Raw genomic sequence first — 21262 nt, forward strand, 5'->3', positions numbered from 1 at the left:
TATCCATTGTTATATACTATTTCAATTTTAAAGGTTATATATACTATTTAAATTAATGAACATGAAACTTGTCATGGAGAAGAAAGTGGTTTGAACGAGAGATAAACATGCTGATCAATTTGATACAAGAGATTGAAGTACTTTGTATAGAGATAGGAAAAATGAATGGATATGAAACGATGAAGAAATAGAAATATATATGTGGCTAAATCAGCATATAAAAGATTAAAAATAGAGTGCATTTGGACAAAATACAAGAAACTCTAAGAAATTAAGAATGAGACACACTTTTCATGTGCTCACCAGCCTTGGATGCATAGAATTAGGACATGAGTATATAAATAGACATAAATCTGGTACACACTATGCTATATAGTATTAATATGCTATAAACATCTAGAAATCGAAGATGAAGATATGTTATATTTTTTGTCTGCTGCACTAAATGTCATGTCATAGAAAATTAATGGTATGGTACTATTGGAAGTAAAATAAGGGCTTATATTTATGATTCTCAAACGATGCTTACAAAAAGATAGGTAAATTGAAAAAATAATTTGGGAAGAGAAGAAAGCTTCAAAATGAAGATGTGAAAAGAATAAGAAAAATACATGTCTTATTTTTCATTTTGCATTTTCAACACGTTGAAGTCCAAATCATAAAGCAGACATAACCTTAACAATCATGTGAAACCTTCAAAAGTCCAATGGAGATTTGAACATGATAAAAACACAGATCGGACAGAAAAACAACCAATTGTGTGCATTCAAATTTAGTTCAAGTTCGGTACATATGGCCCAATTTCAGACTTTAGCCCTACTTATATTGTTTTTTTATAACCAGCTGGGGCTACTTGTTTAGAATTAATTAAACTATTTTTCCTTCTTGTTCATGGCCAGTAAAAATGACAATCTTTAATCGTGTTTCTAAATTGAATATCTAACTTCAATCTTTAATTAGTATGCACAAATATCAAATTATTTATATGCTTTAATCTCCTTGTGTAGCTGAAGGACACAACGTTCAAAGTAAAGACAAAAACAAAAGGTTTATGGTTTATTTGTATAAATTCCTCTCTGTGCACTTTTAAGAAGATGAAGAAAATAATAAGTTTGTTCATTGGTGTGTTGGCGCCAATTGCTGCGCAATTGCATGAAGAAATAAAATAAATCATATTTTAAAAGCCAAAGGAAAGTGAATGCAATTTAGGTTCCATCTTTGGTATTTGGCCACAACAACAAGGCAACTTGTTTTACAAGCTTCCTCCAATATTCCTTACTGTTAAATATTAATAACAAATGAGTCTCTCCTTTGTAATATTCAAATTCGTTTTAATTGATCGGATATAATTATGGGTACGAGTAAAGATTGACATTTACATATTTATTCATTCTTGTCTTCTTTTTTAATACTTTTTTTATCAGTTTTAGATGGTTTAACAAATTTATATTAATTTTTAGAACTGTCAAAACGGGTATTCTGACCCGACTCGGCTCGACCCATCGGGTTGATGATTTAGTGAGCCAACCCAACCCGACTCACCTTTTAGCGAGCCAAAAAAATTCGAACCCGGCCTGATCCATTATAGATTGGCGGGTTAAACGGGTTGGCTCACGAGTTCCCTTAATTAAAAAAAATATTATTTTTTTATTTTTTTTCAGTCAAAACTAAATTGTAATTCTAATTAAAATCTAAATAAACTTTAATACAATCCAAATACAAACCAAAATAAAAAAAAATTACAAATTATTTATGTGTTCGATAAAAAAACAACCTAACATGACCCAAATATAAAGCCCAACTTAATTAAAAAAATAAAAACACTTGTGTGATCCTTTTATCTACGGGTTGGTGAGCTAACCCGGCTTCAACCCGGATGAGCCGGGTTCTAAATGAGTCGGGTTAAAAATCAACCCGTATTAAAATTTCTAAAAATATTTCAACCCAAACCCGTGGTGAGCCGGGTTGGCTCGTGGGTTCCAACCCATTTTGACAGCTGTATTAATTTTTAAGGTTAAATATGTTTTCGGTCTTTAACTTTAACTTTAACTTACAGTAAAAATTGGAATTAGTCTCTCTTCAAAATTTTGGCTCAATTTAGTCTCCTAACTTTAGGATTGCATGAATCTAATCATTTTAAACAATTTTTGTTAAATTTATTTGACGTTATAAATGCATTTCATGATAGTTTCTTAGCTAACATTGGAAAAAAAAAATTGTTAAACAAGATAAACAATTCAAATGCTATCATAAAATACGTTTAAAATATTAGATAAATTTAATAAAATTTGGTTGGTTGAGAGGACTAAAATTTGAATGTTGAGAGGCAAAAAACATATATTCAACCATAATTTTTTATTTCTTTTAGTTAGTTTCCTAACTTAGTTCTAAAAAACATATTTCTTATTTTTATTTTTTTTATAATTATTTAAAGTTGATTCAATTATTATTTAATATTTTTTTATTTATTTAATTGTTATACCATTACAATTTTTATATTTAATATTAGAAAAAATATGTATCCTATCAATATTCAATATATGTATTTATCTTTTTATAATAACAAGAAAAAATGTTATTATTATTATAATCATAAAAATAAAATAAATATTTTTTACAATTTGACTATAGATAAATTTTGTTATTTTATAGGTAAGTTTTTTATAGACATTTATTTTAATTGAATAGTTGATTAAATTTAGAAAATTAATCAAATAAAAGAAATAGTTAATTTTTGAAAAAATATTCATGATAAAATTGATAAAGTAATTTTTTTAATTTAATAAAAAATTTATAAATTGAAAAAAGAAATATGCATACCAAAACAAAATTTCTGGTATAAATAATAATATATTTTTTTCTGTAGATTTATTTTATAAAAGTATATTTATTAATTTTAAAAATTATAAAAAAATAAAAATAAATATACTTATTTTCTGAAATAAATAAAAATTAAACAAAAGTTTCATCCTCATTTAAAATAAGAATTAGGCCAAATAAAGTTTTACTTCAAAAATAAATACTAAAATTTTTAATGACATTTCTACATTATATGATTAAATATGTCTTCATTCTTATATTTAGACATAGTAAAATTTATTAATATTTTAAACTTAAATATATTTTTATCTTTAAACTTTAAAAATAAATAAATATTATCTTTTAAAAAATTAATTTTCTTTTTGACTTTTTAAAAAATATTATAAACTGACATTCAAAACTAAAACATAATTATAAAATATAATGTGTTTAACGTGCCAAACAAATTTTAACACATTTAAATTTAAAAAATTATATCTATTATTTTTGAAATTTAATTTAGAAATCAACACTATAATTGATAACTATAATTGATAATAAGAGAATCAAATAGATAAAGTTGTCACATTAAGATAAAGTTATTTATTGTAACTATTGTACTTATTTAAAAGCAGTGAAATGATAAAGTCAAGTTATATGATAACAGAAAACTATTTTATAACGGGTTTGACCATAATTATTACAATCTGACCGCACGAATCCGTTTAAACCTTTTACATAAATAGAAATTTTCAAAATCAGTGTGAACGTGTCAATAACCTACTAAACCGGTACAAAACCAATCGAGAATTGCTGAAAAAATTTATCTAGTTTTTTTTTTTTCTTATATATATATATATATATATAAATTTGCTATTGATAATTAACATTGTTATAGTTTATTAAAATTAAAATTTGTACATTTAATTAAACTTATATAAATACTTATTAAGAAATTATAAAATGATAAGTACAAAATTTATTTTACAAGTAAGTATTGTTTTGTGTAAGGGTGTCAAAGTGTGATCTGAATCCCATTTGTAGAATGATTGACTTAGAATATGAGTATGGGTATTGCCTGAATCCGTCCCCGTTTTAACGGAGAATTCCCGCATTGACTGGGTATGGGGAATTCCCGACTTTTTCAATTAGGTATGGGGATGGTTATGGGGATGTACATATCTCCGCCATAATACTCGTTCCCGTCATATCTCCGTCATCATTTAAATTATTAAAATATTCACAATTAATTAAGTAACCTTATATATATATATATATATATATATATATATATATATATATATATTCAATTTTTTATTTCTTCTAATTATTTGGTTTGTCATGAAACTCATTCGCATCTCTAATATATTTTTCATTTTCATCTTATCATAACATTTATGTAATTATGTTAAAATGATGTATGTCAATTAAAAAAAATTATGTCTCATATTTGAATATTTATATTATTTTTTAATATTTTTATTTATCGTATATTTTCCTTCCACATGAGTATGTTTAATACTCTCAATTTAAGTGTTTAATAGCATAAACCTTTCATTTACTAGGTAATATAAAAAAAATATTTACTTATTTTTATTAATTTTTTTTCATTTTCAGAACTCTTTTGTTTCGATAAAACAATTATTTCTCAACCATTGAGTATATATGTTGATATTTGAAAAGTGTTCTTAGATGTCTAAGGTATTTTTCATCTTATCATACCCGTAATTATACATTTGTTTTCCTTTGTACGATTTCTTTCAATAGTTTATAAGACACACATTTGTTAATTTTTTAATATTTTTATTTGTTATTTATTTTCATCATGTAAAATACTATTTTAGTATATTTTATCTAATTATTTTTTATTTTTTAACTCATTATATCAATCATACTATAATTTTTACGGGGATGGGTATGAGATAGTGAAACTCGTCCCCGCCCTGCCCGTTGTCATTCCTAATTATGACAACTTGAAATAAAATTAAACTAGAGCCCATTAATTGATTAAACCAAAACATAGTTTGGTCAACCAATTTTACAAAGAATTGAGCCATTATTTAAACAAACTAATAACTTTAAACAATATTGTCGTAAAGTTATGCATTAGTCATTCTCCAATGAAGTCATGATATAATATCAAAGTGAGTCAACTTGACTCACACGAGTTGGTTCACCACTGGTTGAACTAAAAAAGGGTTAGTTCAATCCGACTAACTTTTTAGTGAGTCAGAAATTTTGCAACCCGATCCGACCCACTACGGATTGGTGGGCTAGTTGGTTGGTTCACTTACGAATATTTTTTTTACAATTTATTTTATATAGTTATTACATTACAATGAGAGTGAATAACTTAATTTATTTTTTATAATAGTGAAATGAAAGTGTTCACCTAATTATCAAAATATTATTATGGAGATAATTGTTAAAGATTAACGTATCAACTTATATAACTTGACAAACAAATTAATTAAACATTCAAATTATTCAAATATTTTTTACCAACATCGTAGCATTTAAAAATATAAAATATAATATTGTGAACCTATATAAGTAGAAGTAATAAATAATTATAACCAACAAATTTTAAAAAATGTTAGTGGGTTAAGTGGGTCAACCCACTTTCAACCCAACTCAAACTCATTTAACTTGTGGGTTAAGTGAGTCAGGTTCAATTCAACCCGCTTTTGTAAAACAAAATTTTTCTCAACCCAACCCGGCTCGACTCTGTGGCGAGTATGGGTTGGTTCACGGGATGAAATTCATTTTGACATCTTTAGTTTTGTTAGGTTGAGTTTGATTTAAAGTCCTGTACATGGTATCATATCTATGAGTTCTAATTTGTTATAGCTAGGGATGACAATTTGTCTTTTGTTAGTACTCGCGATTATTTATTACTTATAGGTAGCGGGTATTTTAATATCCTTCTATAAACGAGTTAGGTGCGGTGTCATACCATCTGTACCTGTAGATATATGTTATCTGCAGAAAAATTAAAATTAAAATTTAATTTATATTTTATTAAGTTAAATTTAATTAAAAATAAAATAAATTTATATTTTATTAGATTAAATTTAGTTAAAAATAACATAAAATTTATTTTTATTTTTTATTTTTTTAAAATTTTATTTTAAAAATTTATAAAATATCTTTTTAAATATATATGGGTATTCACATATATTCGCGGGAACCCGCAAATATTTTTTAAATGATTATGCGATGGATAGGGTTATATTTTTTTATTACGGATCGTATTGTAAATAGGTATTATTCGTGTCCGATCCGACCGATCTGTTATCAATTCTAACGAAATTTATTATATGTGTTAGGAATATTAAAAGTATTGTTACATATGTTATTTAACAATCTACTAACTCATTAATGTTTAGTCTCATGTAAAAGTTTTATAGAATTATGATATCATATAATTTAATATTATCTGTTTAGATTTTAAAATAGTGTCTTGCTTGTTGAATTATACGATTTTAAAATATCGGTAGGTAGATAACCATTAAACTCTCTAAATAAATGTTTTGAGATGTTTACGCTTAAAAAAGATTTAAGTTTAAAAAAAAAACTATGGACCTAGTAAACAATTTCAAAAAGTTCGGCAATTTTCACTGTGATTCTAATTTATATGTAATCACATAATTCTCTGCGTTCAAAGGAAGAAGTTGTGGGCTAAAAATATGAATTTAACATTAAAACGATACCGAACTTTGATTTGAAATTTAGAAAATTACTAATATAAAACAGGATTAATCCTAAATAGGTTTGGCTTAGTTACTCGTTTATTTGAATACTTTCTGATTATTGGAGTAGATGTGAAGTATATGCTCTTATAATCAAACTTAAACTTGTGTTATTTATTAACATGAGATGAATTTTCATACGATTTTATCATATAAAAATTCATGTTTTTATTGATAATAACTTGCCTATTTAATATAAAATAAATGAATAAGTGGGTTAAATTTATTTGGTTAATTGATAAATTTTAAAATTTTCGGTGCACTAAAATCGAACCCATAATAGCGAGTTAAATTAACTCACGTGTTTCAACCAGTTTTCATACCCATGATGAAAAATACAAAAAATTAAAGAGAAATGATACTAAAATAAAATATACCCATAAATATGAGAATAATGTAGTGATTAAAAGTCTTGTTACAATGTAAATTACATTTCAAAGTGTTCCAACTTGGTCCCTAATAAAAATTCCATATGAATTTGTCCCTAATTAATTTATTTATTTTTAAAAGTTTGAATTGGGACATAAACAGTAGGCCTTAAACATGATTGGGCCGGCCCTTAACCTGATTGGGCCAACGTTGGATTTAAGTTCTGCGGGTCAATTTTTTCCTACACTCAACTTTTTTCTTCCCGCACCCCATAAAAGCTAATATACCCCTTTTATACATCATTAAAATTATATTAAAAACCCGGTGTATTTAGATGATACAATTTAATATACCAATTTATTTATTTTAAGAATTTAATTTTTTTTTAAATAAAATGACATTTTTTTAAATAATTTTTATTATTATAGTTATCTTTACGTGAGTGTAAATGACTCTTTGCATCCTAACATTATCCGATGCCATTTTGGAAGCTAAAAACAAACACTTTTATAATGAGTCAATTTAGTATGATCTAAAAGGTTTGTTCTTGATTTCCATGATCGGTGTAAAATAGGCTCGCAAGTCCAAAAGAATCATAAAAAATAAACACGGTGGAATAAATGGTGGCCTTTGAAGTGGTGTAGCCTACGGAAAATGCAAGAATATTTCTCTTCGACCATAGTGGCACCAATATTTATGATATTCTGTTTAGAAATATTAAACTCATTGGATATAATTGTGTTGTGTCTCAATGCACTTTTTCCTTTATCATATCCAACATTGACTTTTCTAGCTTGTTATGTAATACTTTTCTAATTTACCATAAAATTTAAACAAAATTAGTGTTTTATTATTTTATTTTTTAGGCTTTTGGAAATTCGATGTAAGTATAAACTATGAATGACTATTTTCGTCAAAAAGAAAACATATTTTTGGGTTACCTATGAAGATTATATATATATTTTATTTCTATGTTAAAGTTCAAAAGAATTAGGCTAAAGTTGTCGAAATGAGTTATAACTCGCGAGTCAATTTGATCTCACCACAGTTTTGGATCGGGTTGGGTTAAAAAAATTACAAATTTCGGTATGGATCAAAAATGGACTTGGTCCACTAAGAATCCGACTTACCCGAGTTGAATCTGTGATGAGTCGGATTGACTCACCAACCCATTCATAAATTTTAAATATTAAATTATATTTAAAAGTGTAAACCTATATATAGTGTAACTGGTCCATTTTTGACATATAATGAATGATATAACTTTGTGTAGATTTTAGAACAAATATAGTTGTGTAAAAGTGTATAAAATAAAAATTCAAAAAGTAAAATGACACACCAAAGTTATAGTTATCAACTTAATGTCACTTTCTTTTGGCTTTTAGTATATTTTCTTTCGGTTGAAGATAGCTTTTTTGAATCTATAACTCTATAATATGACAATTTTATTTAGGATTGAAGAAAAAAAAATCTAAATTCTTTTAATTAAATGAGTTAATCCGTTTAATCCATCCACCCGTGATGAGTCTGGCCGGATTCGAATATTTTAGGTTCGTTAATAAATAAGTTGGATTAGATTGACTTACTAAGTGACCAATTCGTTATGAACTGAATCAGATCAAATTGAATAATCCATTTTGACAACTCTCAATTAGGCAAAATAGTTCCAGTTATTCAGACTCAATTTCTATTTTTTTTTAAAATACATGAGCTTGTTCCACAAAAGAAAAATATGAAATAGTTATTACGCAATTAAGTGTTTTGATTCAGTCAAAATCAATGCAATTAAAAACCACCCGATATATAGCACCATACGAGCCTGCTTTATTGCTTGTGTGCGGCAACACCTTTGGTAATCAATACCATTTGAATTAGATATCAAATTTCCAGATAAATACCCTTTGGGAGGAACAATAAGACATCTCATATTAGATTGAAAAGGTTTATATATTTTTAAAGATAATATTTAGGCCAATAGTCCTTATCCTTATTAAAATTATGTATACTGGAACAATATATTTACAACATGTAATATAAACACTTAAACCAATATGAAGCTACTCACTATTTAAGGATTTGAGGTATTGACTAGCTCATATAATAATAAGACCAACGATAATGTCTTTGTTTTGTGCTCTCTCTTGGACTTAACCGGTTCTTGTCATACAATTATTTATTTTTGAGTCTAAATTTTTTATTAAATGTTTAGATATTATCTTTTGTCGAACATTAAAAATACAATATATTAATATTTTAAATATTATTTTATTATATTATAAAACGTTAAGAACATTAAAAATACAATATATTAATATTTTAAATATTCTTTTATTATATTATAAAACGTTAAAATTAGTGATAATTAATATATTATAAAAATATATCGAAAAAATAACACAAAAAATGTATCCTTAGCAAGTCTGGTAACATTTAGTTAACATAGACCAAATGATAATGACAAGAATATATTTTTTAGTCAATTATATAATTTTGATGTTTCTGAATTTGCTCTCGTATTCTCTATTATACACCCATCTTATTGAGTATAGCTTTTGTGTTTATTACTATTATAATTTCGTATAAACATATTAAAAGATTTAAATGAAGATAATTTATAAAAAGCGTCCTCGTTTGTTGAAACTTTTAAAATAATAAATAAAAAATAATTGGTAGCAATTTTTTCAAGTGGATGTTTACATTGGAAACGGAAGGGGAAATTGGACGGGTGCCGCCGCTACAGCATCTGCGTTGACCGTTGACCTCCACTACAGGTTTGCGCGTTAAGTGAATGCGAGTAATTGGCGTTTAATAAGTATCCGTGCGATACCAAACGCTTCCGTTTTTTTTTTTTTCTTTTCTTTTGTCTGGGTTCACACCTCTCGTCATAATTTTATTCTCAAATACTTTTATATTCTGTCTGCCATGTTTTGTTTTTACTTTTCTAATTTCTCTTTGTTTGGATTTTATTAAATTTTTAATTGGTGTATTCTTCCGTTCTTTATATTTTTCATTTTATTTATTTAATAATTTTTTATGTGATGATAAATGATTTATAAAATTTAGAATATGAGATGAAAAAAAAATTCTTCTAACCACAATAAGTAAAAAAGCTATGTTATGAGGAAACATAGTGGTGCGAAATTTAAATGATGTTCATCTTGAAAAATAAGAATATATATAATAAGAATGTCTCTTGTTTGATATTTGAGTCAATAGGTGGCTGTTGATGAGACCTTTCCAAGAATGTGACTGATTCGTGAAGAAACCTCTCCTCTTTGTGTGGACATAGAAGAATCCATTTGATATAGATTTCGATCATTTTTAATTGATTTCCGCGTCTCATGGCTTCTCGAATCTTTTCCTATTTTATTTATTTAGTTACTATTGGTCAATGTGATGAATGTTCAAAATATGGTTGTTGAATGGGCGTAGAAAAAAGAAAACTACGGAGTTACGAGTCTAATAAGACTATAAGAAGTTTCGTGTTTAATCGCATTTGGACCAATTTCCGCTCTGTGATGTCACCTTTCTTGGTTACAACATTACAAACATTATCAGGTTCAAACATCCTCCATTTTTCGTTATATAATTTCGTTACATTACTCTACCTTTTTTTAAATCGCTGACGTATCATTACATTCCTCTAGTTTTAACATGTATTTGGATAAACAGTGTAATAATTTTTTTAAATTTTAAATACGAAATTTGAATTTCACTTTATTTAAATTGTTTTATTTTTTAAATATTTATTTAGACAAAATAATTCGAATTTATAATTACATTTAAACATAACTAGTAAATAATTATAGTAAAAAAATATATAAAGAAAATACTAATTTAGAAGTTACCCACCTTAGCAAATAAAAGGATGCGAGGAGGATTGGAAAACCGTCAAATCATGAATAAAAGAATATTATTTGGAACGTGCAGATTCGCTGTTTTTAAAAATTTAATCATTAAGAATTTAATCGCGGTGGATTGCACAAGTTACTTCGAATATAATAACAACTTTCCGAATTTTTCGAAAATTTCAGAACTAAAAAGAAAATATATCTCTTTACAGAGGAAGTAACCTAGGACAATAAGAAAAAAATAAAAGGAGAGGAAAAAGAGTCAAGAGAAAATGTGTGTTTTAGGAGAGCACTAAAACACATATTTATAGGTGCAAATGAAGGTTGTGATGGGCTACAAAAATCTCATGGCCAACAAGGATAATTGAAAAGCTCTGCAATAAAAGATGTTGTAACTATTTTTTTTTTTCTTAATTTAGAATTAGTATCATAAAGGATATGAAATCACAATTTATATTATCTCCCTCCCTTATTCTTCTTCTAAAATCACATTGCCTTCACCTAGAAACAACTCATATTTCAAAAGTAGATTATAGAAACGTTATAAAGACTATCTCATTGCATATATTAATCATTAGTATGTCATATACATATATATAATGACACCTTCTTTATAAATATTAAATATCATTAGGTGAAAAGTCATCAAAAATAATTATTTTCTTTTCCTTTGAAAATTGAGGTTAAATTCACTCATTTTTTTTTAATTTTCTCCAAATAATTGAGTAAAATTACTTACACCCCCACATTCATAAATATTTAAAATTGATTGGCAAATGAGCAAATACGTGGTCGTGCTTGTCCTCATTTATAGGTAGGGAGTATACAAACAACTACTCATGTACACATGATAATGGTGGTCCACTGCATCATTTTCCATGTCAGGATCAACTCTCAGTTTACTCCCACACTATTTCTAGTTCTTTCATGTGAAAGACCACTTATTCAAAACACACAAGACAAAAATCCTTTTTCTCTCCAAAATCCATATGACCATATCATCAACCTATAAGTCCTTAAGATTGTTGGAAAACTGAAGAATCACAAACAAAAGAGCACTTCTTAAGACATGTAGATTCACTATCCTTAAGTCTTTAAGGACTTATCTGCGATGTGTTGTGCAAGTCTCCCATGATACAATAAGAAATTCCTTAATTTTTCGAGGATCTCAGAACTAGCAAGAAAATACTTCTCCTTATAGAGGAGGTAACCCAAGACAATAAAAGAAAATAAATTAAAAGGAGAGAGAAGAGAGCCAAGAGAATCAATAATGTGTGTTTTAGGAGAGCACTAGACCACATATTTATAGGTGCAAATGGGGGTTGTGATGGGCTAAAAAAGTCTCATGGCCAACAAGGATAATTGTAACACCTCCATGATAACTCTACAACGGTTAAAAGATGTTGTAACTGCTTTGTGAAAATAAAACAAAAGCATTTGCCATACAAGAGTTAATGGAGAAGATCAAAATGAATGCAAGTGATAAAGACACTACAACAACGATCATATATTTTGTAAAATACTAAAATCACCGTTTTTACAACAAGGAGAGGGTTAGACATGATGAATTCCGGAATGTGAAAAAAAAATTATATAGAATAATAATTATGACAAAAGAAATGAACTCAGTTATAAACTATATAAAAGAGTGATCAAGAGAAAATAAATTGAAATAAAATAAAATAAAATGCATTGAAATATCAAATCTATTACATAGTTATTATTGATGAGTATTACACACATAACATTAATTATTAGAAAATGGATAAAGTATACAGATACTAAGAGTAATCACGTATATAATATTACATAATATGTAACTTTTTATTTATAGTTATGGTACAATATTTTTTACTTTGTTTTGAAAACTGAAATTGATTGTTTGATAAAAGTATAAATTTGCAATAATGATAATAAAATATTATATATATTTTTTTTGCAGAAAAATGCTTTAGAAACTCAAGTGGAGTCACAAATGTGGTGGTGAGTGGAAAGGGGTTCACTAACAAATGTGCTGGAAGTATGAAGTCAACAAAACCTAATCTCCTTTATCAAGTCCATGGTCCATCCACAATGTTTTAGTATCCAATACTTGCGGTTTTAATTATAACTCCAAAACTGGAAAAGGACCCGCTGTAATTCGAAAGCATAACTACATCCGTGCAGTTACAAATCTCCCCGTTGTTATACTATAGTTATCAAATATTAAATTAAAACAATGGCCAAGATCCATGCAGTTTTGTTCCAAGTTTTAGAGGATCTAATCCCTCAAAAGATCCCTGTAAAAACTAGCAATTATTTGGACCTTTTAGAGTAATTAATTAATAATTAATGGAAGAAAATGAAGAAGGAAGCCAAGTCAAATCTCAGTCGGGACGCAATCGTGCTAATGTGTCGCCATATATTATTCAATGTCTTATTTGACATAACTAATAATTTTAATTTCAATTTCTGCAAAATTTCATAAATGTTAATACAATTTTTTTATCCGTAAAAGAGAAATATATGCCAGAAATTTAACACAGATACTAATAAGGTAGCTTATGCAAATTCTGCAGTTTACTCTATTTTCTTTCTGAAGTATTTTCTTATAATATATATGTGTGTGTAAATATTGAATTTTTTGATTTAACCTTTCTAAATTATATTATTTTCATCATTTATTTATAAAGCACCACTTGCAAACATTATTATCCACTGATGAACTAATGACATATTATAAAAAATTGAATTCTGAAGCAAATTAAAAAATAGATTAAAAAATAAATAAAAATGTTTACCATCTAAAATAAAAATAAAAATGTTTTCAGTATACACCGCCTTTAAACCTTGTACATTAGGCTGAAAAATATACTTAACTCCTTTATATAATGAAGTGACGCGTGTGATCCTCATAAAGTATGGCCAATTCACAACAACAATAATTTCTCACATCACCAAATACATTTCAACTCTTATAAAATTTATTAAAAACCAAATTCATGAGCAGAAAAATTAATCATGAATTTAATCAGAGTCTACATCATCGTGCCAGCGAGGCAGCAACAGGGTCTATAAAGCAGGAAAAGAACCGCACCTCACCTAACATAACAACCCCAAAAGGAACCGCCCTTGGTGAGAAACGCAGAAAGATATACAGAGAGAGAGAGAGAGAGAGAGAGAGAGAGAGAGGGGAAAAGGGGATCCATACTCCATAGACACTGAAATCAAAATTTCCGACAGACAGGATCAATCGTTGGAGTGGGAAAAAACACGAGAAAATGGGAGGAAGCAAATGTTTGGTGTGGTTGGTGGTGGTTTTGGCCTTGACGATGAGTTTGGCAGAGGCGCAATCCGGAACTACCGCCAGTTGCGCCCAAGACCTGATTCCGTGCGGGGAATACTTGAATTCCAACAGCACCCCACCCAGTTCTTGCTGCGACCCACTGAAGCGAACCGTCGAAAACGAACTCCCTTGCCTCTGCAACCTTTTCTACAACTCTAACCTGCTTCAAGGTCTCAATATCACTGTCGAAAGCGCTCTCGCTCTCAGTCGCAGCTGCGGCGTCACTAGTGATCTCTCCAGCTGCAATGGTACACACACATATCTTCCTTCTTCTGTTCATAGCCTGATTTTGATAGGTGTTATTGAGTGTGTTTTCACATGGGTGCATTAATTATGGTTGATAATTTTGTTCTGTTTTTTCTACTTTCAAATTTTCAGGGGCTCCTGCTCCAGGTTCAAGGGCACCCCCAGGTAAAAACGTCTTTCACATCGCCAAATTTAATTTCTTCTGATGTGCTTTGTTTATGGTGTGGCAGATAATAATATTCAACAGAAAAAGATAGATGATACTAATAGAGATGCTATATAGACTTTCATCACTTTCATTAACATACGTTTCAGATAATCTGCCTCACGAATGTTTTATTAATTATTTCACAGATAAATTTGTTATTTTATTTTAATAATCATTAAAGAATTTTTTACGGTTAAATTTCAGAATAAACTTCTATTTGACGTGGTACACTTTCATTTAGTTAAAAAGTATCTCTGTATTATTTTTTTAAATTTATGAATATCCCATTCCTTATATTTAATTTTGATCAAATGTTTTTAATCATGGAAAGAAAAAAGAAGAGCGCAGTTCAGAATTGAGTAAAATAATTTGGTAAAGTTAATTTTGAATTGATAAATATGATTAAAATTGAATTAAATGAGATAGTCAAATATGAATTTGGAAATGGCCAAAATGACGCGTATTCTTGTCTACCTACCGCTTCTCCTACTTTTTTTATGACAACATTTTCTCCCTTCTCATTCCACATCCATTATGACGAATAGAGTTTTCAAATGCAATGGGAAATCTGAAAGATATTGCAATAGATATATAATAATGGATGTGGTACAGTATTCATTGACGAGCTTGGATTTAAGTCAGAAGAAGCATAAAGCGTAAACATGCAATTTGGTTTTCTCATTTTTGTCACCCACTATCTTTCACGAGGCCTATCATGGCACGAACCTTCCGTCGAACACAATAGTAACCACAAAATGATTGATTATTTGTGAAATGAACTTGCGTGTGATCCACACATCTGTGATAAATTTGCAGTTTGTAAAGTACACGTTGTTTTGTTTTATTGGTTCATAAATATTGAATTTTGTCCTTGCAGCCACTCCCGGAGGAAGTACCCCCCCATCAGGAGCAGCCAAAGTAACATTCACCGGAATTTCTTTCCTTCTCTTATTTTGGGTATCTATGCTGTTTAATTAAGGTCGCATTTTAGTCTTCGGAGCCTCCTATCTCCTATGTTCAACTTATCTTTGTACTGTTCAGCCATTTCATTGTATTTTCTTGTTCTTTTTCCTCGTTAGAAACCTATGATTCAATTGAGTAAAATAGTTTATTTACGGAGTGGACATTCATTCTTCTGCTCAATTTTTTGTTTCTACACTTATTTGTGGTGCTTTGTGTTGCACCGTCTATATAAACTGGATTGTTGTATTATGAATTATATCATTATTATTATTATTATTATTATTATTATTATTATTTTATCAGTTCTTCCCCAGTTTTCTTACAGATAACTCAGTTAGAACCAAACCAATGTGTGTTGATTTAAAAGTTAAAATGAGCCAAGAAATAATACACGAAGTAAAGATGTGAGCTTAATAACATTGATGTTTTAAACAAGGGTAAATGTTGGAGAGTTCTTTGCGTGTGGGCAAACTAGGATGCTAAAATTATCCGTGGACTCTATTGTGGGTGTTTTTATAAAACAATAAAAAGTTAAACATATATAATTTATCTTTATATTAATCATATGTTTTGGAGAGTGTTCTGGGCAAACTACGATGATAAAATTATATGGGGACTCTATTGTGGGTATTTTTATAAAACAATAAAAAAAATTAACATATAATTTATCTTATGTTTTGTACTTGATAACCTGGTATACAAACATTAATATGGTTTTTATACTCGCAGAACGTCAACGAATTAATTCTTATCATAGTTGTTTCTTTATATAATATTTTATTTTCATTTTTATTAAAGAAAGGTTGGTCGGGTTTCGTCCGGGTGCGATGGTTGAGGGCCCATCATCATAAATAAGGTGCCCAATATTTTTAAAAGATTATATAACTAAGGACACAAAACAACACAAAGAAAGACAATGAACATAAGATAAGAGTTTTCAAAAGGATGTTAAGAGAAAGGGATTGATCTATAGTATTTACTCTAAACAATAGCATCATCTTTCACCTAATTAGAATCAACATGCATCTCTTTATCTGCTCACACAAATTTTTGATGATCATTGCAAAGGAAAAGACAAACAAGTAAACAAAAACACAAGAAGAAGGGTTAAGTTAGTCAAAATAAAAATGAGCAAATAATAAACCAAGCCACTTTAAACACAATCAACATGTATTATCAAACATAGAAGACACACTAACTAAATTATCCGGATACATATAATGAAATCAGATTCACTGGAAACTTGTACATGTGGAAGTCTCTACTGTTATGTAAAGACATTGTCAATGGGTTTCACCCTATCACACACAAGGTTAATCCATGATCAATTAAGGTCATTATCATGTCTTAGACCAGGACACATGAACCATTCTACTCTATGTGAGTCTAAATGATCATTAGAGTGTTAGGATGTAACCTTACTTGAATCCATAAATTATTACATACACTATATTACCATCAAAGGAATTTATCCATAAAATTCTCACATCTTGAACACGTTATCTTAGAATAACTCATATATCATGTAAAACACATTAAATCAAGTCTCAAAAATACCACATCAGTCATACATAGCTTCATACATCATAATTTTAAAATTAACTAAACACATGAACCATTCTACTTGATGTGAGTCTGAATGATCATTAGAATGTCAGGATGTAACCTTACTTGAATCCGTAAATCATTACATACACTATTTGACCACAAAAGGAATTTCTCCATGAAATTCTCACATCTTTTAACATGTTATCTTAGAATAACTCATATCTCATGTAAAACACATTAAGTCAAGTCTATCAGTCATACATAGTTTCATACATCATAATTTTAAAATTAACTCAGTCAATCACAAATGAAAAATAAGGAATTAAAATTCTACAACATACTCGCTTGAGCTAGAAATTCTCTTGAACTAGAAATTCTCGCTTGAGCGACATGAGCTCTTGCTTAAGCTAGAAAATTCTCACTCGAGCGATAGGGGCTCTCGCTTAAGCTAGAAAATTCTAGCTTAGGCGATAAGAGCTCTCGCTTAAGCTAGAAATACTTGCTTGCATGGTAGTCAAAATCGAGATTTTACTCAAGATCGGAAAGGAAAATATAAATCGTAAATCGGAGGAAGATCGTAACATAGATCGTAATATCCTACAAATTTTTTAATCCTAATAAAATATTTTTTTTAATCTTTAAAGAGCAGATTTTTTAATCTGATAAAATATTTTCTTGATTTTTAAAAAGCAATTTTTTTAATTTTAATAAAATATTTTCTAAATCTTTTTGAAGAGTAGATTTTTTAATGGTTTAATTACTCGTATAGTACCCAGTTTAGGGCTAGTGTGTCAAATAGGTACTCGGTTTTAAAAAAGTATCATTTGCATCTCAACTTTTGAAAATTGCTTCAATTAGGTCCCTTTCAGACAGAGTTGACTAACGCCGTTAGTCAACATGTCACGTGTCAATCTGTGGTTTTTTTTATTTTTTTTTTCAAAAACTTTTTAATTTTTAAATTTTTTTTTTAAAATTTTTTTAAAAATAAAAAATAAAAATGCCACGTGTCAAGTCCTTATGTGTGACACATGACATTGTCAGTGTCACGTGGCATTGTAATGCCACAGTGTCACTATCAGATGTCATTGTGTTGATTTCAATTTAGTCCCCATATATGTCTTTCTGTTTCAATTTAGTACCTAAGTATGTATATCTGATTCAATTTTGTCCCAATTTTTTTTTAATAATTAAAATATTTTTGTAATCCATTTTTTATAAGATTAAAAATAATTAAGTATAAATATTTTTACAAAATTAAGTACTAATATTTATAATGTTTCTCTCAATTTCAGACCAAATTTATTATTTGTATAAATGTTATACTAATATTTTTTATTAAAAACGACTTTTTAACATATTACTTTATTAATTACTTTTTTATTAAGTACTCATATTTTGTTAATTTTTATTTTTTTTCAAAATAGAACAATATTGTGTCTTACTAATTTTAAATCAAAATTTCTATTGGTATGAATGTTATACTAATTTTTTTTATTAAAAATGACTTAATAAAATGACTTTTGCCACTAAATTTTAATATAAATATCAAATACTTAATTTTTGTAAAACTTTTATACTTAATTACTTTTAATTTTATAAAAAAATATTTTAATTATTAAAAAATATTAGGTCAAAATTGAATCAAATACACATAAGTAGGTACTAAATTGAAACGAAAAAACATAAATGGGGACTAAATCGAAATCAACACAATGACATATGATAGTGATACTGACACGTGGCATTGCAATACCACGTGACACTGACAATGCTACGTGTCACACACAGGGACTTGACACGTGGCATTTTTTTTTTTAATTTTTTTTAAAAAAAATTCAAAAAAATATTTTTTTTTTAAAATCAAAAAAACCACAGATTGACACGTGGCACGTTGACTAACGGCGTTAGTCAACTTTGTCTGAAAGGGACCTAATTGAAGCAATTTTCAAAAGTTGGGATGTAATTGACACTTTTTTAAAACCGGGTACCTATTTGACACACTAGCCCCAGACTGGGTACTATACGAGTAATTAAACCTTTTTTAATTTAATAAGAGAAAGGAAATAAAGGAGTTGTTATCCCACTGATTGATTTTCTTAACTTTAGATGTGTGATAGAGAGGGAGATAGTAACTTTTTAAATAAAAGTTACTTTTACCTACAACTATGATTTTATTATGCAGTTTTACTTCTGAGTGGGCTTTTAAAATTGGGCTTGTTAGGTTAGAAATTTAGGGTTTTTGAAAATTAGGTTAAAAAGTGCTATTGCCCCTGCAAAGCTTAGTGTTGCTGCTGCCGCCCCTGCAAAGCTTATTGTTACCGCTGCGAAGCCTACTGTTGCTGTTGCCGCTGTGATGCAGAGTTGGTGTCGTTGTCGCAATACGAAGCTCGTGTCGTTGCCGCTGCGATGCGAAGCTCGTACTGTTGCCGCTGTGATGCGAAGCTCGTGCCGTTGCCACTACAAGTTGTAAAGCTGGTGGTGCTGCTGCGATTAGCACCGTCGCGATTGGAAGGGACCGCATCGCCGGAATCCCCGCTCCCAGCCGAGTTGCGATTTACAAAGGCGATCCTTGAAGATCGCGTATTTTAAGTGGAGCGGAATCAAAGAGGATGCAGAAGATCATAAACTCGTACTATCTTACGTTTTGGGTCGTGATTTTGACAACCATGCTCGCTTGAACAACAGGAGCTCTCGTTTAAGCTAGAAATTCTTGTTTGAGTGACATAGATTCTCACTTAAACTAGAAAATCTTGCTTAAGCTAAAACTCGAACGGAGAACAAAGTGAAATTTTGTTATTTTCGCTCAAGCTAGATTTTTCTCGCTTAATCTAGAAATTCTCGCTTAAAATAAAATAACATATTTTCACTTACTCTCAGCATGCAAAGCCCAAATTCAAACAAAAAATACACAAACCACTCCAATTCAATACACTCATCCATTTAACGCATCAAGAGTTAATGACCAAGATAAACAATTCATTTCATAATTTTCAAGAAACCTAGCTTCCCTTACCTCAATATACTTATTTACACTTGTTAAGAGCTTTAAAACAATTTTGTTCTTAGTAACCCTCCCTTCAACCTAAAAACAGCAGACAAACAACAGATGATTAAAACAGCGATCCAAAGACATGAATGTGTTCACCACAACTTAGTGAATTCATAGGAGTGACAATACTCCCATACACACCGAAAAAAATGGAGAAAAAGAGAAAATAATTCATTTTTTTCCTATAAAACTAGGATGAACTCAGCTTACTCTAACCAAGATTTTCGGTAGACAACATAGATTACTCCTGAGTGCTTCCAAGAACCGTCTTTGTCAATAAAATGTTGAAGATTGAGTGAGTATCGGAGAAAAGAAGGTTGAGATGGAGAAGAGAAATGAGCTGGTGAGTGTTGTGTGCGGTTAAAAGAATTAGGTTTTTCAATTTTGAACATTAAAAGTTTATGATATTTTACTTTTAACATTTTAGTGTCATTATTAAATTATGATGTTATTTTGTCTATAATTAAATTATTTATATTATTTTGTTAAAATCAATTTAACCATAGGTTGAATCACTAAATCTAGAATTAGTGTGCTAATAATTCAAGGAGAATGTTAACCAGTGCCCTAAGGACACTGGTTAAGAAATAATTAATGTGCATTGGTACTATTATTTTTACATTAAAAAATGAAATAATTAAGTATAATAATTAAAATAGTATAAATGCACATAATAAATTTTATAAAGACAAATATATTTTTTTAAATTTTTAGACAATAACTTTCTGATACAAAACAAAGACTTTAGAGCTTTTAAGGTCTTTACTAAAAAGCAAAAAAAAAATTAATGAAGTTTCAAATTGACACTTTAATTATTCTTTTTTTGTAAAATTTTTAGATATTTAACACTACTTTTTTTGTTGGTTTGTCTATTAATTTAAACTTCCTTATTTTATTTTATTTTTTTGTAAAATTTTTAGTTATTTATGAATATTAAATAAAATATTAAACACACAAATATAATATTTATGGGCATTTTTATCTTTTAAATAAAATAAAGTTGAATTAATGATTATTAGATCAAATTTTATTTAATATCACACTTTTATATATATATACTTTTGTAAAATCAGTATATATTAATTATCCTTAGCCAGTGTCCCTAGGACACTGATTAGCAAGATCCATAATTCAATAATCATTAGTTGTAAA

General features: G+C 28.4%; 1 protein-coding gene across 1 annotated transcript; it reads left to right on the forward strand.

The window, feature by feature from the left end:
- The first annotated feature begins 13838 nt into the window (after positions 1-13838).
- On the forward strand, positions 13839-15805 carry LOC114179476 (lipid transfer-like protein VAS). Its single transcript, XM_028065825.1, has 3 exons — positions 13839-14344; positions 14475-14507; positions 15428-15805. The coding sequence occupies exons 1-3, from the start codon at positions 14032-14034 to the stop codon at positions 15526-15528; spliced, it is 447 nt and encodes a 148-aa protein (XP_027921626.1). The 5' UTR covers positions 13839-14031; the 3' UTR covers positions 15529-15805.
- Positions 15806-21262: the final 5457 nt, after the last annotated feature.

This window comes from Vigna unguiculata, chromosome 3, assembly GCF_004118075.2.
Source record: "Vigna unguiculata cultivar IT97K-499-35 chromosome 3, ASM411807v1, whole genome shotgun sequence".
NCBI lineage: Eukaryota > Viridiplantae > Streptophyta > Magnoliopsida > Fabales > Fabaceae > Vigna > Vigna unguiculata.